Raw genomic sequence first — 20,060 nt, 5'->3', positions numbered from 1 at the left:
GAACTGCATGTATGACAAGGTTCAGAGGAGAAAATGAGAAGAGGTTTATCAGCCAAAATAATTGAAATGAAGTGTGACTGTGGCTGGCCTGATACATGCTGGGACACTTTTCTTTTTTTCCATCCTAGTTTACAATGGGATATAGATTGCAAAGGCATGACTTCTGTCAGTACTCCAGTTGGAAGTTGATGTTTTATATGTGTATATATATATATATATACATTTTTCATATATGCATCTTTGTTAACAGCTTTCCATTAAGACAACAATATTTTAAAGTTTTCATTCACCACCAGTGATGTCCAAGTCTCTTTATCCCTCCAGAGCAGATTACAGTAAGTGAGGCACTGCTGGGAAATTTAACATGACTAATGGCCGACAGCTGCAGAGCATGCAGTACATCTCAGAGTGGGAGAGACTGTGTTGATTTGCCTCGTCAGGCTTTTGCGTATGACAGTTGAGGCTCATTCAATGTCTCTTCATTTAGAATCCAGCAGCAACATAAATAGAAGGTGCAGCTTCTTTGCTAATTACTCACTGCAGAGCCTCCGTGTTTTAGTTCAAGTAGATGGATGTTGACAGGATTTAGAGCTTTTGAAACTTAAGCTTTCCCTTTTTTATTAGAAATATCTATTTGTTTGCATTACTATATGTGGATTTAATGTTTTGTTATCTGTGTTTTTTTGTTCTTGCAGACGGTGCGTCATGGTTTCCCTTACCAGCCCACTGCTTTGGCTTTTGATCCTGTGCAGAAGATCCTGGCAATTGGCTCAAGAACAGGCGGTGTACGAATGTATCCTTTACTATTTCTTCACCAACCCTCTTACAGAAAAAAACTATGTGTACATAATTTAGAATTTACTGTGAAGACACAACTTAACACTTGTCACCGTTCACATTGGAACATAATTTATCACAGTAAGCACAAAAGGAATCCTCTCTTTATCTTAAGAGCATAGTGTTGTTTTAATCATACAAGGAAAATGATCATTATGAAACTGCCCCCCTCAAAATTTTCAATGAGACTAAATTTGTTTGTTTGTTTATTTGAAAGGGACTGTGCATGTTAATGAAAAACTTGCCGGATTATAGCAGAGACACTAATTTCCATCCATAGTCCCTTAACATAAAACACTGTAATACTATAATAACACAATACGTTTAAGAAAAAAGAGAAAACCAGCAATAAAAACAATTGGATTAAGCAAACTAATTAAGTTTCCAAACAAAAACACACATGCTAATTTGCAAGCATACATAAAGTAAAAAATGTTTTACGTAGGGTTTGTTGATGGAATTAGTGCCTGTGCTTCCACACAAAGCAGAGGCTCTACTGCTGCACTGTGTCTCCAGGCACTGGGCATCCCTGTCTCTTCCTCTCCCCCACGCCCTTTAATTCTCATCCCTCTTTCCGCTCTGTCATTTCATGTTGCTCGGTTGTCATGTCGCAGGCTCAGAAATGTCCATCCAGTAGCCCGTCCCCTGGGTTACTTGGTCACAGGGATGGCAGCGGCTGTGTAAGTGCAACCCAGGTAGGAGATTACACCCTTATAAATACTCAGGGACCCCAGCGCACCTCCAGAGAACCAGCAACAGAGGCAGCAAACAATTACTGATACTGCAGCAGCAGCGCAACTTCTCCTGCTTGGCTGGTGCATGAACAGACTGACTGACTTCTGTGCAGAAAGAAAGAGATGAAAGGGAGATGTGACTATTTAAAAAAAAAAAAAAGGAGGGGGGTGAACTATTTGAGGCTTGGAGTTGAAGAGAAGGGTATAAATCTACAATGATGTTTGACGACGTAGGAAATAGCTGATGAAAAGGGACAAAAAAGTGTCTTGATAACCGATTGTAGGTATCCATTATTTCTATTACGTCCATCCATTTTCTCTCTATCCTGAGCCTGATGGTAAAACAGCCAAGAGATTTCTGCTGGATGGAGGCCCTTGAGTGACTTAGCATTTGTATTGACATGCTGCACACACCTTCCTCTGCTCCCGTGTGGCCTGTCACCGACTTTCTGACTCTCTCTCTCTCTCTCTCTCTCTCTCTCTCTCTCTCTTTGTTGCATGGTCTCACATACACACACTTCGTTTGGCTCGGACTCATTCTGCCTCGCCCTCTATTGCCTTCCGTCTAGAGGACCCTTCCCTCCCTTATTTATACTTTTATGTATTCATTTCACCCTTCCACTGTCCTTCACAGCCTGTCTAAATGTTCCTCCTTTCCCTCCCAGGGCTTTTAACGTCCGCCTGTCATCTTCTGTAATGGTCTGCCTTTGTGTTTCTTTCCTTTATTGCTTTTCTAATGCTTTTCTCTTCTCTGTGTTGCTTCATTTGTAGCTGAATCTGTACTGTATGCGACGGTAATCTTAGAGTTTCTCATGTTCCATTTCTACTTAAACATTGCAATAGTGATATTTGCCTTTGGTTTGATGTTGCATTGACACTATTTAAGTATTTAAGTATGTTTCACAGATTCACATTGGTTTTATTTTTCCTCACTCAGTCTCTCCGGGGTGGAACAGCACATAAAAACAAGTAATTGCTACCACCCTGTCTCTTTCTCTTAAGTTTGCCTGCTGTTACTGACTTAATGCCGTCTACTGCGGCAGTTGGCAAAAATACAGTTTAACACATCAGTTTTAGTCTTTGGGGTAAACATGCAGATGCCACTGCTGATTGACTATATGGGACTGCTGTTATGTGGGCTCTCTGGAAGGCAGCTCGTTTCACTGTCTCCAGCGCAGACATGTTTCCCTCAATCCCTGTATTCCTCAGTATAGTCTGAAGAGTGCTCCATGTACCTGAGTTAATATTGTTTATGGAATTTACCTCATGTGCTTTTTGTCTATAGTTCACTGGAAATAGTGGTTCCAGTTGAATTTCTCCAATATTTTGGAATTTCACATCTCTGTCTACTGAAGCAGGCTGTATAAAAATACTCAGAGATATACTAGACCTTATATGTCTGTAGGCTACACGTTTAAATGCTTTCCAGGAAAACATCAGTGCAGTACTTTGTCACTTCTTTTATGATCACATTAACCGGTCCACTCCGTTGCATTACCAAGGCTGTGATCATGTAGCAGGATTACATTTACCATTCATACTATGTAAAACTGGGATAAAATGATTAGAACCATTAATATTCCTGTGGGACAATTTCAGGAAGAGAAAGGTGAGAATGGGGTCATTGAAACGTATCAAGCTTTCCTTGTACAAATTAGTATCCAGTCACATAAGCCTGTGTAGTAAACTGTACTGTTGTGTGTAGTATCATCAGTATTATCAACACGGTGCTGTTGTGCTATTAGAATTTGCTCAGTGACAAACTTAACCCCGCGCCCCATGGAGCACAATGCCTGTTGCTGCAATCTGTTGTGCAGCGCTTTGTTGTGGACACCCTAATTCATGCTTGTGGTGTGTCTTTATATCACATTTTTAAGTCAGTCCCAGTAGGACTGGTCCTGCTTTGGTGTACAGTGAACAGCAACAGTGTCATCAGGGTTGGCGCAGTGGGTTGGCAGCAGAGCTCTCTGCAGTGGCCTCCTAGGACACTCCTACTGGGCCGAGACTACCTACATAGATTAGGTTTATTGTGAACAGATAGAATGGAGAATGGCTTTGACGTGTGTGTGTGTGTGTGTGTTCATGCATGTGTTTCTTTCTCCATTTCTGTGCCCATACCTGCGTGTCTGCTGGTTGAGCGTGTATCAGTCTGTTTTCTGCGTGTGTCTTTATTCCGTGTCTCTTTGGCCAAAGGTATACTCATGTGTGAGCACACGTGTTTTTCCTCTCATCTGTGCTGGTTTGTGCGTCTGTGCTGTGAAAGTGAATGCAGTTTCAATAAAGGGCCCTGGTAATAGAATTGCCCAGGGTCTGATAGACAGTCAGTTCTCATCAAAGTCACTCAGATCAGAGAAGAGGAAAACAAAAACCAGGTGGGATACAAAGATAGAAATAGAAAAGAATGGTGGTGGGACGTAAGAAGAAGGAAAGTGGGTTCCTATTGATATCTGACGTGTGTTCATAATACACGGGACAGTTGACATTGATCCGCATCTCACTGTAATACTAACACTGTGAATCATTGCAAGGAGTGGCTGATAATTCAATGTTATTGTTAATCAATTTTCAGCACAATTGTATCGTGGTGATCTAATCATGTCTTTTACACATTCAGTTATTTATGTTTGGTACTCTATTATTAAGAATTATGGCCAATACAATGTGTGACAGCAGAACATGTTTTATTTAGCATTGGTCAGAAAAACACAATGACATAATATCTATTTCATATTACATATAACCGGTCAATAAAACCGGAGATCACTGTTCTACGTGTTTGAGAAGTACCTTTCTGAACACTCGATGTAAGACGTGACACACTCGGCTAAATGCATCTATGGCACTATACACTCAGCTGCCACTTTATTAGGTAAATTGGTAAAATGACTATAAAGTTGAAATTTATAACCTTCTTTAATGCTTTATTGCTATACCACTTTATTATATTGGTTTTGCGAGGTGTACCTAATAAACGGGCTCCCGTGTGTAAATAATACTGATATATGATACTATACGTTGCATATCACTGATCCAGATTTGTGGCGTCTCCAGTTGTGATACCACCGCTGAGCAAATCAATTGACTTGACTAAAGCTGATATTGCTCGTCTTCCTCTATCAGCTCAAGGAACTAGCAAGACTTTGACCCTGCTAGAAATGTGTTGAGTAATCCAGATCGGTTTTTGACAACATTCCTCCTCTTATTTCTTGGTAAATAGGCAGCTCTACATTTTGTGGACAAATCCTCTCATCAGCAGCCATATGTAGTTCATTGACCAGCACCAAGCAATTAGTAAACCTAATTTGGCCAGTGGAGCATGAGGAGGCAATGGGAAGAGGTCACTAAACACACAGCTACTGTTACAGTCTTATAGTGTTTGTGTGTGGGTGTGTGAGAGAGAGATAGAGAGAGCGTTAGGACAGCTTTTCAGCACCAGTTACACAAGCAATACCATCAGATAGTTCTCAATTAAGCATTCATTGTTGTCACACTGTGTCACCAGCTTTGCTGACTGCGCGAGCTGGCCTGTAAACATAGCGACTATTTTGCTGTCAGCAGCTCAGTGACTGCAGAAGGTGGCCTGTGCCATAATCAGATGCTACCCACGTCAAGCCTGTTGGGTGTTTTGGCACACAACATGCTCTATTTACATATTTTCTGTCACCACTGTTACCACTAAGTCTGTTTCCAAACTTGAACTCATCATTAACACACTGGTTGCCATGTAAATTTGAACTCGCAATCCCATCAAGACGTGCAAAGTCCCTTCTAGTGTCTCATTTGGTCTTTAGTGAATGACGTGTAATAGGATTTGCAGCCCTCTGTTTATAAACCAGACTAACGGCAGTTTTTATTGACACCAAAACTGAGCAAGCAAAAGTGCTGCTCTGGTAGTCAGACAGAAAAGGGATGAGGCAGCAGGATTAAGCTATTCATAACCAAGCGCTGCACTCTATCCTTAGCTAACCCCTGTTGTTAGAAGAATTAATGACTCTGCCCTGCTGTTAGCTCCTGGATTAAATGAATCAGAATGAAGTGTAACAAAGTATACTGATCCACCACTTTGTTATTAATATTTGCTTTCTTATTTAAATCAACTGATTAATCGTCTTGTAAAGACATGATGCCACAGGAAAAGTGACATCTTTAGCTCGGAAGATTTTGTACAATATTTTATAGAAGATTTCTTGCCTTATGCTACATAATAAAGTTGCTCTCTGCGTTTGACCCATCCATTCATATGTGCACACATACAAGGTGGCAAGCACATTCAGAGCAGTGTCCAGTCATGTTCAGTGCCCGGAGAACACAGAGGATTTTGTGCCTTGCTCAAAGACATTTTGGCAATGGATGCAGAGTGGAAAGCTTTCATTCCATGCTCGTACATTACTTACTATTTGTCCTGTGTTTCAGATTGTAATCAGTCCCAATCTCTTCTCAATCCTCTAGACTACAGTTTCCCTTATGCCCAGCTTCTTATTGTCCATGTTGTTTCTTTACTCTCCAGCAGCTATTTTGCCGTTTTCCATGATTTTTTTGCTGATGAAGTAGATATAGACATTTTGGGTTGATTTTGACTGTTGACTAGCTGAACATATGGTGAGATCACATGGAAATCCTCATTGATAAAACAACACATTACAGCTGGTCGTGGTACAGTATGTTGCACCCAGCTGTGTAGCACATTTGAAACCTGTCTCTCACAGAGTCCAGTGCTGCAGTGTTCACATCCTTGCACCCTTGATATTTATTTCGTAATGGGACTTACGTGCAAAGCATGAAACAAGATTACATAAAAATGAACATGATGTCACCACATCATTGCTGTCTATATTGTACACCCTCTTCTATACCTTGCATATCCTTCCCTATTCTACTTGTTGTCTTTCTCTGTGGTGCTTTGTCCACTCTGCTATGGATGGGAAGGTAGTCAAAGAATAAAAGGTCAGCTGCCTATTAATAGCTGTACTGAGAACAATCTCGGAAATGCCAATTGTATAGATTAACAGTCCACCTACTGCCAAATGATATACTGCTAAATGTAGATAATATAACAGGATATGTTTTCACTTCTCCACCTTTTAGTCCGTCTGGCTCTTAGCACTCATTAGATTGTTAGTTACACACGTTAAAAAAAAAAAAAAAAAAAAAAGACAATGGGAAATTGTAGTGCTTTACAGAACCCTGCATAACTTTATGTTTGAGCAGCTGAATATCATATTTTAATGCAGATCAGGACTGTGCTGCTGTTATTCTCTTCTCACTATTTTTATTCTGTCTGAAGGAACACTTAAAACAGGTTAATATATTTATATATATTAGGTAAACTACTGTGCAAAAGTATATGACACTAAAAGCAGACTGAGGATTATTTCAAAAATAATTTCAGTTTTAATAAAGTGCAACAATTAAAACAAAACAATATTTGGTGACGATCCTTTAGAGGCCTTTAAGACAACATTAGTACAGTCTTTCAAGGCATGTAACAGGTACAGTAGATTGTTTAAGCATCTTAAAGAACTTGCGACTTTTCCTCTGTGGATTGTGGTGGTCTCACTTCATTCTCTTCACATATTACCAGACTGACAGACATTTGGAAAGCAGCTTTACAGGATTTTGTAAGATTTCACTACGTACATGTCAGGATTGTCAGATGGGAGCTTTGAATTAAGATGCAGGGCATCTTGTGCTGGATATTGTCTATATTGTGTCTTAATCCATGTAAACCACAAGTGACAAAACATTTTGCAAAAGAAATTTGGGACCGACCAGACACTAAGTGCAAAAAATCTGCTCATCCAAAAAAAAATATGTATGTTTAAGCCAGAAAGATAAAACAAATTGAAAAAAATGTGAAGGATTCGGAAATTTCCAGGAAAGGGAGTACCTTACTCACCTAGGGGAAATTAGATAGGTTGACCTTTGCTTTTCCCTGAATTTCCTGATTGCTTTCAAACATGTTCCTGCAAAAAGGTCACAAGGGCTTCAGTGATTACAGTACTGCATCATTAATGATAATGAAAAATCTGTAAAAGAAATAGAAATGATAAGAGTTCCTGTTGGCGGATCACTGTCTAAACGTTTGTCTTTTAGATTAGTTAATGTTTTCTCCGTAGATTAAATGTTGCTGCAATGTGTTACTCATTAAGCTCATGAAGCTGTGTACATACACTTGCACCCAAACGCAAACAAACAAACAAACAAAAGGGGAAAATCTAGCAGTCTTAGTGGCGATACTAGGGTCTCCAACTTCAAAGACATCCCATCGACTGCATTGCACCCTCCTGAGATGAGCTTGAAATGGAAGCAGAAAGAAACATAAAAATAGCCCCATATGTGTCAGTACATGTGTGTCAGTTTGCATATATTTGCATAGGCGTGTCTTAGCATATATTTGAGTCTTCAGTATTCCACATGAGATGAACTCTTTAAGTGGGCAGGAAGTACAAGGTGCACACAGGAAAAAAAAACACTTTTTTGTGAAGGTAAATGAAGCCAGAGTCTGTGCTGGCAATGTGTCATTTTTACAGTCGCCGTGCTGTGTGAATGCTTTCAGCTGATTAGTGGCAGGTCTGTGGTCCGTCATCAATCTCTAATTGGAATGCGACGAATGGTCAAGCTGCAATCACGCAGTTCAGAGCCACTAAATTTGCGCAACCAGCATCATGCAGATGCAATACAATCTTTGTCCTTGTCCATATTATGCAGTGTGTTTTGTAAATCAGTGGAAAGGTTTTGGTAATTTTAGGACACTGTGAAACGATCCTTTTCCTAACCACCATGCATTGTTTGAAGGGGGTTAAAGTTGTCCCCGATGTCACTGCTTGTATCACCCCCACCAATAGTGTATGATCATATCTACGGTTCAGGTTAGGCTCAAAAATTACTGCGGTGTACTGTACTGTGTCCTCAGCAGTCATGCACAAAGCTGTGAGAGTTAAAAATGGAGATAACACACTCACATGCTTATGCTATCTTTCTTGAAATCAGTCACGTGTTGTAGTTGTTTGAATATGGTTACCACATCTGTTACAACCATCTGACAAGTACTTATGTCTTAGTGCAACGTAGACATTACTCCTGCTGTACTTGACATTCCATGATGCCACAAAAACTGACAACTAATGTTGCTCTGTGGTCTACATGAGTTCTGTTTTATGAATCTCTTAACCACTATAAATAACACCCACCAAGTAGACTAAAGGATGCCCAGTTTTTAGCTGTCTCAGTTTGAATTACACTGAGTAGACATTCTTCAATGTGGACTGGAATCATACCCTGGTATTTAGCCACTCTGCTTTCTAATCGTCGTCATTAGGATGATTTTATGTTTCAACAGTTTGAGTTTTCTCTCCCCATCTCTCTCACACTATCACAGTCTGCCACATTTATATTTTATCGGGAATTATGCAAAATAAGCCAGGGTCTAGCTAGATAGCAGTTATGCTGTTATCATTGCAAATTCTGCAAATGCAATTAGCTGCGCTGTCATTGCAATGGTACATGCAATCTTAAAGTCTTTAATTAGATCAGATTACGTGTCCCTTAGAATGATATGATTTGGCATGTAGGGGCTTGTTTACTCCACGTGATGTGTGAGGTGTGGATATGTATGCACACTGAGCATGGTTTGGGCTCTGTGTTTCTGTGGGTAAACACATTACATAATGCAACGCTCACTTCATCACAGGCAGAGAAAGCACAGAGAGTGAGTGATTGAAAATATGGAAAGCTGTTGTATTTTGGAGTCTATGTGAGGGATAAGGCACAAAGAGTTGTTCTGAATCTTTATCTCAGCGCACAGCAACGTCACGTGGAAGAGTGTGTGCATTGTGGTACAATTGAAGATACGCCTGTCAGATCTCTGTGTCTGAGATGCGTTACAATAAAATTAGAACATAAAAGAAGTGATAGGAAGAGCAATAAGATACGGCTTTTCTTCATTTCAAATAGGACGTTGCCATTCTAGATTTCATAAGTGAAGCAGATGTAGACATTAGAAGCAGCAATATAATGCCAACATAGACTATATATATATATATATATATATATATAGGTGAAAGTATGACTGACCACTGGTGGTATTTCCTTGAAAACAGATGCTAGGTAAATACAGAACATTAGTGATTTTCTTCATTAGGTAAGAATGTCCAGAACTGCTAAGTAGGCTTATTTGTGGAATAAAGCATATTTGGAGGAGGCATTTAATATGTTTCTCTTGAAACGTATTCACTTTAGAAATGCAGACTTTTGAAGAACCAACCTCTGAATCAGGACAGTGTGTTTTCCATCACATTTGCAGGTACATATACTCGTTCACTGTCAATCACAGTTAATTATGGAATTTTTGTGTGATTTCACCATTGTCTAATGACATAGAAAATAAATCCAATCATGATGACAGACATATGTTTAGAATATAAAGGAATTTTCAGGGCAGTAGTATTGCATTCCTAATAACATTGTCTGACTAATGTATTTTTAAGTAAATATTTTCCCTTCTTAAGCTGCATTTTGAATTATTTTCAAATTTCCAATGACTTTGAGGATGTTTTTTTACCCACTTCAGTGAAGTTTTTATTTATGGCACAAAGCTCGTTGCTGTCTCCATCTGCCAGTCTTCCTTCTGTACCCATACTGGGGCTTAGAGCCCTAAACAAGTACTGGAGCCAGAAATCTTGTCACCATAGTGTACACAAGGGAGGTCAAACAGCTGTCAGTGCTGTTAGATGGTACATTCTGTTGTACATTGTCACCACAAATACAGATACAATGCATATAAGACCATTTCATTTTAATACATCACCATACTCCATGTAGATATTGGAATATAGAGTAACATCTAAAGTTACATCCATATAAAGCAGTGTCGTTGATGTATTACTCATGCTTAAGTAAATGTTACAGAGACTGTTTTTCAACCCATAAGCAACAGGCAGGGCGACAGGTTTGGTTTGGCCATATTCATCCTCTGTTCTTCTTCCAAACAAATCTGCCTAAAGAGAACTGTACACTTGGGAATCATCTGCAACTTCTTGTCATCATTAGAAAGCATTATTCAGTGCGAGAGGGTAGTAGGGGTTTCAGTGGTATTCAAAAGGGAAATTGAATCTTGCTTTGCTGTGTTGCCATGGCTACATTAACACAAATGACTCACGTGAACAGCCCAGATGTACATGACCATCTGTTTTATTTATCAGATAAAGGGAAACACGAGAAGTCATATGTAGAGCTTATTTGTCCAGTGTCACAGCTAAATTCATAGTTATACAACACGAGGATCCCTAACTGCTACTTTAAAATACTCTCCCAAAACACAACACTCAACACTTTCAGTTCATAACGGTCTATTGACGCAGCAGTGGTGCACGTCCCTATGACAACAATCCCAAAGAATAGATATAGACCAATGGGCAATAACAGCAGACAATCCTTTGTTTATTTTTGAGGACATACAAGACAAATGTACAGCAAGTAAGACAAGTTGCCAATCCATGCTTTAATGGAGATACCACAAAATATGTGTCCTCGGTCCTCGTGACCATCTTCTGTGTCACAAGGTGAGACAGTGCAGCATAGCACGTTATATCTCATTAATTCATCCCTTTCTATCACCAAAACAACAGACCCTAGCCAAAGGGCTTTACCGATGCCAGCTGCTTCCCTTGTTAATTTGATTTCTCACCTCATCGCCTGGGCCTGGAGCATGCAGCCCGTGAGCTGTCCAGCCGTTTTGTCTAGACATCTGCTTGTAAAGACAAAAGGTCTTTTGTTCATGTTTTTCTACTTTTCCCTTTGCCTCACGAGTCCACGTTTGTTTGTGGGAACTGGACAAATTGACTGCAGGTGGTAGAGGTGGATACAGTTTTCTCCTAATCATCTTGGTGCGTGGGCGGGTGGGAAGGGGGTTCAAGGAGAGACAGAGACGGAAAATAATGTGGCCGGGAGGGGAGTGACACATGTTGAAAAACTTGAAGATTAGAAAACAAGCTGAGTTTTTCCCGTGGAAAATAAACTATTAGAAAATTAAAAAATCACAACTACTTTGGCATTAAACTCTGTTTTATATCTGATGTGTTCTTCTTGACACATGGTCACACTCTACCACATGCAGTTAATTTCTTAAATCCCCATAAGATGGGAGCTAGAAATGGATGGTGCACTAAGAATGTCATTTTGTGGAATCTTTATGAAATCAACTAAACACACGATATCTTCATGAGCATGGGGCCTCTGGAAAGCCACAATGATTTTTCAGCGGGATACCACCCACAATATAGTTGTACCGCACTGCTGTCCTTCACCCACACATCCACACCTGCGTTGTTAGATCCGTAGGTGGAGGATGTGGGAGAAATGAATAAATTATACCACGCTCTTTTGGAAACGTAAGCAAAGTTTTTGCCAGATGACATCCAAACACCCCCAATTTATCATAATGCTTTGCTAGTTACTACTCTGTGACAAACAAGCAAGTGTGGTTTTATCTAAGTTTTACGTGCTGGCTATTCACCCCAAGTCACATTCGTTCGATTATGTTTATATATCTGGAACAGATTTTTACCACTAGCTACCTTCTCACTTTTACAAATGTAAAGTGATCTTGTGTTTTAGAAGTACAAGGCACACAAGAACATTCAATGTCTCTGTACTGTATGTCTCAGATTATTAGCATTGCATCTGTACTTGTCTGTTTAGAATCAGTGATTCTTGGATCAGGAATACATCTACAGTATGTGCTGCCTTTTATAAAGAGGAGTGTCTCTGCACCAGACCTTGCTTCTTGCTGCTCTTACCTCAGAGGACAATGTAGATAAGCAATTGCTGCTATTTCCCCTGGCTGCCTCATCTTGTGCTCAGGCCAATAGGTGGCTCTCTTATCTGCTCTTCTGGCCCCTGAATGATGAGGAGGAATGATAAAAAGGGTAGATCAGGAAGAAACAAATTCCCAGAGACAGATAAGAAGATACTGCAGGGTCAGGCTGTGAAAAGGGGAGATGCAGAAAAGAAACCCAATAGAGGAGAATATAAAGGGGAGATGGAGCGAAACAGGCATCCCTGATGCAGGGAAAGTGGAATTCAAGAGTACGAAACTGTATTCAGAGTGAGAATTTCCTCTGAACTGAATGTTTTTGGGAAGACTGTGTTGCTGGCTGTTTAGACTGAAAGTTATAATTCTGTGTGTCCACAGGAGCATCAATGAGCACACATAGACACATATACACATGCAAAGTATTGCTCAGCTTGAGGAGAAAATTCATAAAAATAGGTATTCGCTGATAACAGTATCAGTATCGACTTGTATTTGTAACAGCTCTGATACGACCGCGCTGGATACCACATCGTAATGTTAACCTCTCCTTAGCTGCACAGGCGTTTGACGGTAGGCAGGTTGGCTGGCTGTTAACAAGAATCTTTTGGCTCCAAAATGCCAGTATGGTGGCAGTTAGATGTTAAATAATTGAACAGTTTTTCTCCTTGAGCCTTCATCCACCTCGAAGACGTTTAGGGGAAATTTAACCAGCTTATTAAAACAAAATCAAGCAAGGCATCCTGACCCTCTGAAAGGGTCAGGATTTCATGTAGCACTGTAGCATCATGCTATTTTATACGCTCTTATAGGGCACAATCTGACTCCCAGCAAATCTGACTGTTGACCAGTTTGTACATTATTGACTCTGTTTGGGTTAAACATTTTATTGATACCAATGCCATTATTGATTCTGCTTATCGATCTGATTCTTTATCGATTCCCTTATCTATTGCTCCTGTGAATCGTTGGTTTAGAAAAAGTAGGCGTTCGTGGTTTTGTGTAAACAACAGATATTTTATTGAGATAAGAGCTTGTGTAAGTAAACAAATAAAAAATTAGTCACTGGAGCCTCACTAGCACTGCTCTGCTGAGACTTAGCGACACTTGTTGACCGGAAATTGCCAAACACGCAGCACTCTCGTTTTTAAATGCCGTGCGTCGTCAACAAATGCTTCAGCATGTTGGTGGTATTTCCGCCCTTGCTTAAACTTACGGTGCTGCATAAATTGCCCATTGCACTGTTAAAGTCCCTATGGGTGAATTGAAGCCACATTTTGACCGTTTCAGTCTGTCCGCCATTATGTCTTCCTTGTCGGTCACATGATGTGAATGACGTGCATCGACGTAAAGAGTTGGCACGAAAAGAATGGATGAGGGGAATCAGTGAGCATAAAGACTAATGATATCAATGAACTGAACCCGTTGGTTCCCGATCCCCATCCCTAGCGACTTCAGACCAGAGAAACAGATGACGATCATGGCCTCAAAACAATGAAGCCCATCTTGGGTGCAGCTATCAAAAGACACTTCACTGACATAAACATAAAAATACAGGTAGAAGTAGTAGTTGTGTGTGTCTACTGGTAAGAGAGAAGAGAGAATGATGAAAACCAATCTCACAAGCTCAGTTTACTTTATTAAGTGATTTCAAAGCAACATGCATCAGTGCATCGATAGTCACAAGGATCACCACTCATCTCTCTCTCCTGTTGCCTGTGAAAGTTGGTGGAAAATCGTCAGGAATTTGACACTGTCGGCAGAACGCTTTCATTAAATCTGGAGGTACATAGCCGTTTACCATGTTTCTGATTAGCTCTTACCCTTTGTGGCTTTATTGATGTTGTTTTGACTGACAAACTTCTTCATGAGGTTTAAACGCTGTAAAGGTCAGTTTTGATTGACTGCGGGTATCTTGGGTCCAAGCAGCATGTCAGCTGTGAGGGATAACAACCAAAGTCATGAGAACTCCCATGATGTATCGGCAAGGCCATCTGGATCATAATGAGCTATTAGAGCTACACTCACTGTCATTACCGTCCTGGCTGATATTCATCACAATTACCATCTAAGATGTTGTCATCCATCACCGTCACCATACAATGTCATATTGTCTTTCTTCCTCATATCTGTGTCTTCGTTTCAGTGTTCCTTCTTTTCCTCCACTCTTTTCCATTTAATTGGAAATTTGGTCTCTGGTTGTTTTAACATTTGGGGTGAATGAGTCATGCTTCAGTACAATGGCACTCTAATCTCTTCTGTAATCCTGCCTGCAGCTTCGCAGAGACCGTAACATGCAGACAGTGTTACAAGCATAGTCTTGCATCTGTGTGTTGTGTAGCCGTGCACACACTCCGAACATGGATTGTACAGACACTAGAGTGTTTCTGCAAGTGAGAGAGAAAAAAAGCAAGAGAGAGGCGGGAAGAGTTGTTGTCGGCTCTTTAGAAAAGGATGCTCGCCTCTGAGTGTAAGCAGGCGATTGGTGTAGGTGTACGTGCGTGAACACAGGGGCGAACGCAAAGACGCCTGCAAGGAGAGGAGGAGAGAAAGAGGTTGGAAAAAGAGATAGGTTCTTGGCAGCATTGCACAGTCGGGCTGATTTATCTTCCCACATCGTGACTCACCATTTGTCAACCACACAGTTTACATTTCAAAGCAGCTTTCTAAAAGAGATGGAGAAAGCAATAGAGAGAATGGGGGGGAAAGAGTAGAAAAGGAGAAAGAGGAAAGTGGGAGTGAAAATCAGGAAAACTACAAGGTCAGTTTCAGAAGAGAATTTATAAACTAGGGCATCAGCTTTTGTCTTGCTGCAGGTTGCTAAAGCAAAGCCACAACTGTAAAATGGAGTTCATAAATGTCAGTAAAAATAGTCTGAATTGCGTCTAATGCGCAATGTGCAGTTGTGTTTGTTGATTGGTTGATTGCACCCTGATTCCTCTCTACACACTTATAATAATAAAGTCTTTTTAAATAAAGCTTTATTAAGACCTGCAAACATCTGAGTGGCAGTCACGTGTCACATGGTGCTGTTTGATGGAAACAAAAACACGTTCACACTGGCTCAATATGAGACTATAGATCAAGAGCGGAGTGTAAAGATTATTCACATACAGGAGCATAATACAACCTTGTTACACACGGCTGTTTGACAGTGTGCACGTGTGGGAGGACTGCAGTGTCTGTGCGATTGGCTTAAGCAATCACCATCGTGTGAGCCAAGTAATAATGTGTCACTATTGGAAATGTGTACAGTAAATACTTGGCAAAGATTACACTTGTTGTGGTTGTGGTTTGTAAACGTTGGACTGACAAATGCAAAACATGTACTGTGCGTTACGGTTTATATCTGAGCAGTTACGTGGGACACACGGTATTTGTCTGAGTGGTCATGACTTCAAACAGTAAAATCACGTTTTTGTGTGAATGTCATGCATTGTATACATGTGTCAGTCACACATGTATACCCTCACACAACTGTGTGCTGACTGACTTTTTTAGATGTGGCATTTCCATGCAACACATAATGATAGTAAACAGAAAGGCATTATGGGGCATTTTTAATATGACAGGTCAGTGCAGCTCTTGAGGTGTACAAGCCCAGCCTCCACTCCCCTTCCTGCTACATGATTACCTCTGACAGCTGCTCTATTCACCTCACACTGGCCACGTTCAGCTTATTTAGATAAGCAATGTGAATCCTGGTATCATAACACAGAGGGCCACACAAAGGGAGCACTTTGGTCACTAAACCGAGAGGTGAGAATAGGTATTGTGAGACCGACCCACATAAACGCTTGATGATGACTCAGAGGTCTATAAAGGCAAGTCAGGTCAAATCACTTTTATTTACATAGACCAATACGGGGCGGCTGTGGCTCAGTAGGCAGAGCGGGTTGTCCATAAACCAGTAAGACACTGAACTCCCACTTGCTCCCAGTGCGTGGCACTGGTTTGTGAATGTGTATGTGCTCTCTTGATTTGACTAATTAAAAATGTGATTGAAATAATTTTGTGTGGACAGAAAGCACCTTAAGAGATTTAGAGTTTAGACCACCAGGAGGATACAATTATAGAATGTAAATATAAGAATAATATTGCTTAGGAGGATGCAAAGATACTACCTCATGGCCTGTCCAGCAGCACAGTGAGCTGCAAAGTAAACATACGTCACAATCGCAGAAAGCAAAGCTTAACATAATTCTTCTCGTACACAAGACGACAACAAACCTGACAGTGCATGATCAACTTCACTTAAATCTCCTGCACGGGACGAACAGCAGTGCAGAGAGAGAGAGACTAAACCAAAACCTATTTTAGGCTCAAAGACGCTGCTCATATGCTCATAGTAAGACTAAACAAACAACAGCAGACAGGTGTGCACACTAGTCAGGAAACATAGACAGCTTTATCATCATTCAACCTCCAAGATACAATTTATATACATAATTGCACAGAGGAAAACAACACCAGATTGTTGAAACTCAGTCAGTGGCTGAGCTCCTTCACCACGCGAAAATCATTACTAACAGCATGAGCTGCGGTGAGTGCCACAGGCGGCTTTTCACATTGGTGTTTGGCCCTGAAGCTGCACTGCGGTTAGTGGCTATGGAAGGGCACCGACACTGCAGAGTCTTCCTGAGACTCAGTATTGGAGCAAGATTAGAGTTTCGACGCCTAAAGTGATTGTCAGTAGTCATTGACGTAGGCTTGGCTCATCAGCGAAACAATCACAGCAAAATTGGATCCCAGAAGGCTAGTTTGATGACAGCGTTTTTATGTGTTGAGAGGAAATGACAGTTATCAAAATATTCATATTGTCAATCTAGAGAAGTAACCTTGCCACAACGTCAGATTTTTGCAATTCTCACATTTGAATAACCGAGTAAAGCAAATCTCTGTGGGTGGAAAAGAAATCAGAAAACCAAAAAGAAAGTAAGAAATGAATCAGAACAATTATCAGTTCTTTGACATGTTAAGGCGACAGATTTTCTATTTAGCGTTTTGGTGATATATTTTTGATGAATGCCTCCGCATATCTCTGAGTTACATTTGTCATAACACTATGATATTTTGTCAAAATACTAGATTTGAGGGACTGATTATAGTCGTTTGTGTTCAGCAAAGGATGAATCTCTTTTATTTAATGAGACTTCCTTTTGTTTGTAGTTGAATAAGCTCTCACGTAGCTATCTTTCTCTGACTTAGCTGTGTTTGGTTGAGGACAAAGGGCAGCTGCAGGTTTAATCAAACAGTTGCCAGCTGGACAATACCTTAAATAACGTGTGAATGGGAATACAGAACAGCTGATCAGTGTTCCACATTGCATATCTGAGAAACTCTTATTTCTTTGTTTTATAGTCTCTCTACTTTCGATGTCTTTATGATCTTCTTCATGGCTGTCTAGCCTGTAAATCTTCCATGTTGCCTTGACGCATACCCAACATCTATTATTATACATAGACTATATAAAAAGTGCTACATAAATTCAGCTAATTCATTATAAATACATTCAAATAAAAAAAAAGAAATTGTAGAGACAAGAGTAACTTCATCTCTCTATTCATGATACTTCAGTTCTAACATCTATGCAACAACCTCCTTAAAAGGCTTTTTGAAATGCAAGGTAGATTTAAATGTGTATAGGTGAGTTCATGGCCACATGAATAAAATATTAGGTAATTATAAGGCTCATTAGACTGAGACCAGTTTGGCTTAAAAAAAATATACGTATGTAAATTGTCCAAAGTAGTGCGTGGCATCATCTAGTGAATAGACTTAAGCTACTTTCTAATGAAGTGAAATTGAAAATAGTTGTCAACGTTGCTCCTGCATGGAAAAAAAAACTAAAAAAACTCAGCTATTATTGTGGCTCCACACTCAAACCCTCCAAAGAACAAGCTGTTACCGAAAATGAATGAATTAATGGATCTCATTGTCATTGTCAGTGCATGCAAATATTAGACAGACAAACGTTTCGTCCTCAGAGTTGACATGTTAGAATTAGGACAACTGCAGCCCTTGTGGGGTTAGGGATTGCAGCGGTCTGTTCCCTTTTAAAAGTAGCCCCAATATGGTAAAGTGATGAATGGTTATCGACAGCCAAGGCAAACTGATGCACATGAAGAACGAACGTTGGCTCGTGTGGTCTGGTCTAGCAGACGAGCTAGTGTAGTTTAAACTGAAAATGTTAATGCTGGCTATGTCGGGTGTCACACCTTGGGATCATATGACACCAGAATGGAGGAAACAGCCCCACTGCAGCAGTGATCAGGTGGAGATACGTGGGAAAGTAGCATCCACGTAAATGCCAGGTCCCACATTTCCCAAAAGAACGATATATTTTAACCAGATGATTCATGTTATTCACTCCATCAGTTGGTGGTTTTAATGTTGTAACTGATCGGTGGGTATGGGCATATTTAAACAGTTTAATAGTATTTAATACAGCACATGTAGTGCACTGGTCCTCAGTAGCTCTGAAGGCAGAGCGAAGCAGTAACACCACAAGAGGTCATGTCTTTTATTTGTATTTGCTTTCGTCTGTGAGAGCTTGTGTTTACTGCTCATCCCGTCAACAGCTTTTCAACACCTGGCACAGTCCTTATTGAGTGATAAAAATAGGATAAACCCAACTGTGGATGGCTCACACATCTCACAGATTAAGCCTTAGCCCCGAGCAGAGTTGTTTGGAAAAACACGTGAACGTACACACAACAACCACAGCAAATACGTTTCGGTAGCCTCATTATTCAGTCTAAATGTGCCTTTACTGTGCAATTGGATGAGCTCATTTGTGCTAGCCACTGATTCGTATCGACCGCATTTAATTCTCTGTTGAGGCTGACTAAGGGAGTGTTTCCAAGTTAGTTGTAAGACATTTTGCTGGGCAGAGAGATATAATATATAGGATATGGTGACAGATTTACCAGAGCAAAAACCAATATCACAACATAGTTTTTCCAAGTTATAGAGCTACCCCTGTTTAAGAGATAGTCTGTGATTATATATTTCAGATATTTTGAATGGACTTCCATTAAAAGTTCTGGTTGAAGATACATACGTGCATTCCAACAATTAAAACCACCACGGCAGCATTGCCCCCGAAACCTTGTGCTTGCGCGTGTCACTCCTCCTCCGCACATTTGCACACACTCCTCATTTAATGTTAGCCCCCATGCATCGAGGATTATATTTGTATTTACATGTTAAAAATAAAAACAAGAGCAAGAAGCCTGTAAGCTGTGTTTTGAAAGGCATTAAAGACGTATTAATGTTTTTGCTCTTTCCAACAGTGAAGCTGTAAAGTGATTATGGATAGGTTACCTAACATTATGTTTTTAAACCTTGCTTAAGCTGTGTGTAATACCCCAGCACATTACTAAAGCTTCTGCAAATTTCTGGAAGCTTCTGTACATGCAAGCACAAACCATTATGTGTTTTTGTATCACGTATCATTCCTCTCCTTTTCCTTTTTTATTTGCCACGTTGACAGACAATACTATATTTGCACATTTCAGCTTTCTCCTTTGCTACCCCCTCCTCACTGTCTTCTCTAAAATATCCCCTTTCCTTATTGTTTTGCTACCAACCGTCTCTCAGCACTCTATTTCATTGTTTGTCACAGCCTCAGACATTTCTCTCTTTTCCAATCCTCCTCCGACCCATTCTTCCTTTCT

At 40.3% G+C, this 20,060-nt stretch overlaps 1 protein-coding gene across 17 annotated transcripts in view; it reads left to right on the top strand.

Moving 5' to 3' along the window:
- stxbp5l (syntaxin binding protein 5L) overlaps positions 1-20,060 on the top strand; it is a 121,997-nt gene that overhangs the window by 17,562 nt on the left and 84,375 nt on the right. For all 17 annotated transcript variants that reach the window (XM_047600583.1, XM_047600581.1, XM_047600579.1 and 14 more), the window contains exon 2: positions 696-793. In XM_047600583.1, the coding sequence (XP_047456539.1) occupies positions 696-793 (98 nt within the window). The remainder of the gene's footprint in view (positions 1-695; positions 794-20,060) is intronic.

Source organism: Mugil cephalus, chromosome 12, assembly GCF_022458985.1.
Source record: "Mugil cephalus isolate CIBA_MC_2020 chromosome 12, CIBA_Mcephalus_1.1, whole genome shotgun sequence".
In the NCBI taxonomy this organism is placed as follows: domain Eukaryota; kingdom Metazoa; phylum Chordata; class Actinopteri; order Mugiliformes; family Mugilidae; genus Mugil; species Mugil cephalus.
The sequence above is the reverse complement of the archived record's forward strand: the minus strand, read 5'-3'. Positions and strand labels throughout refer to the sequence as shown.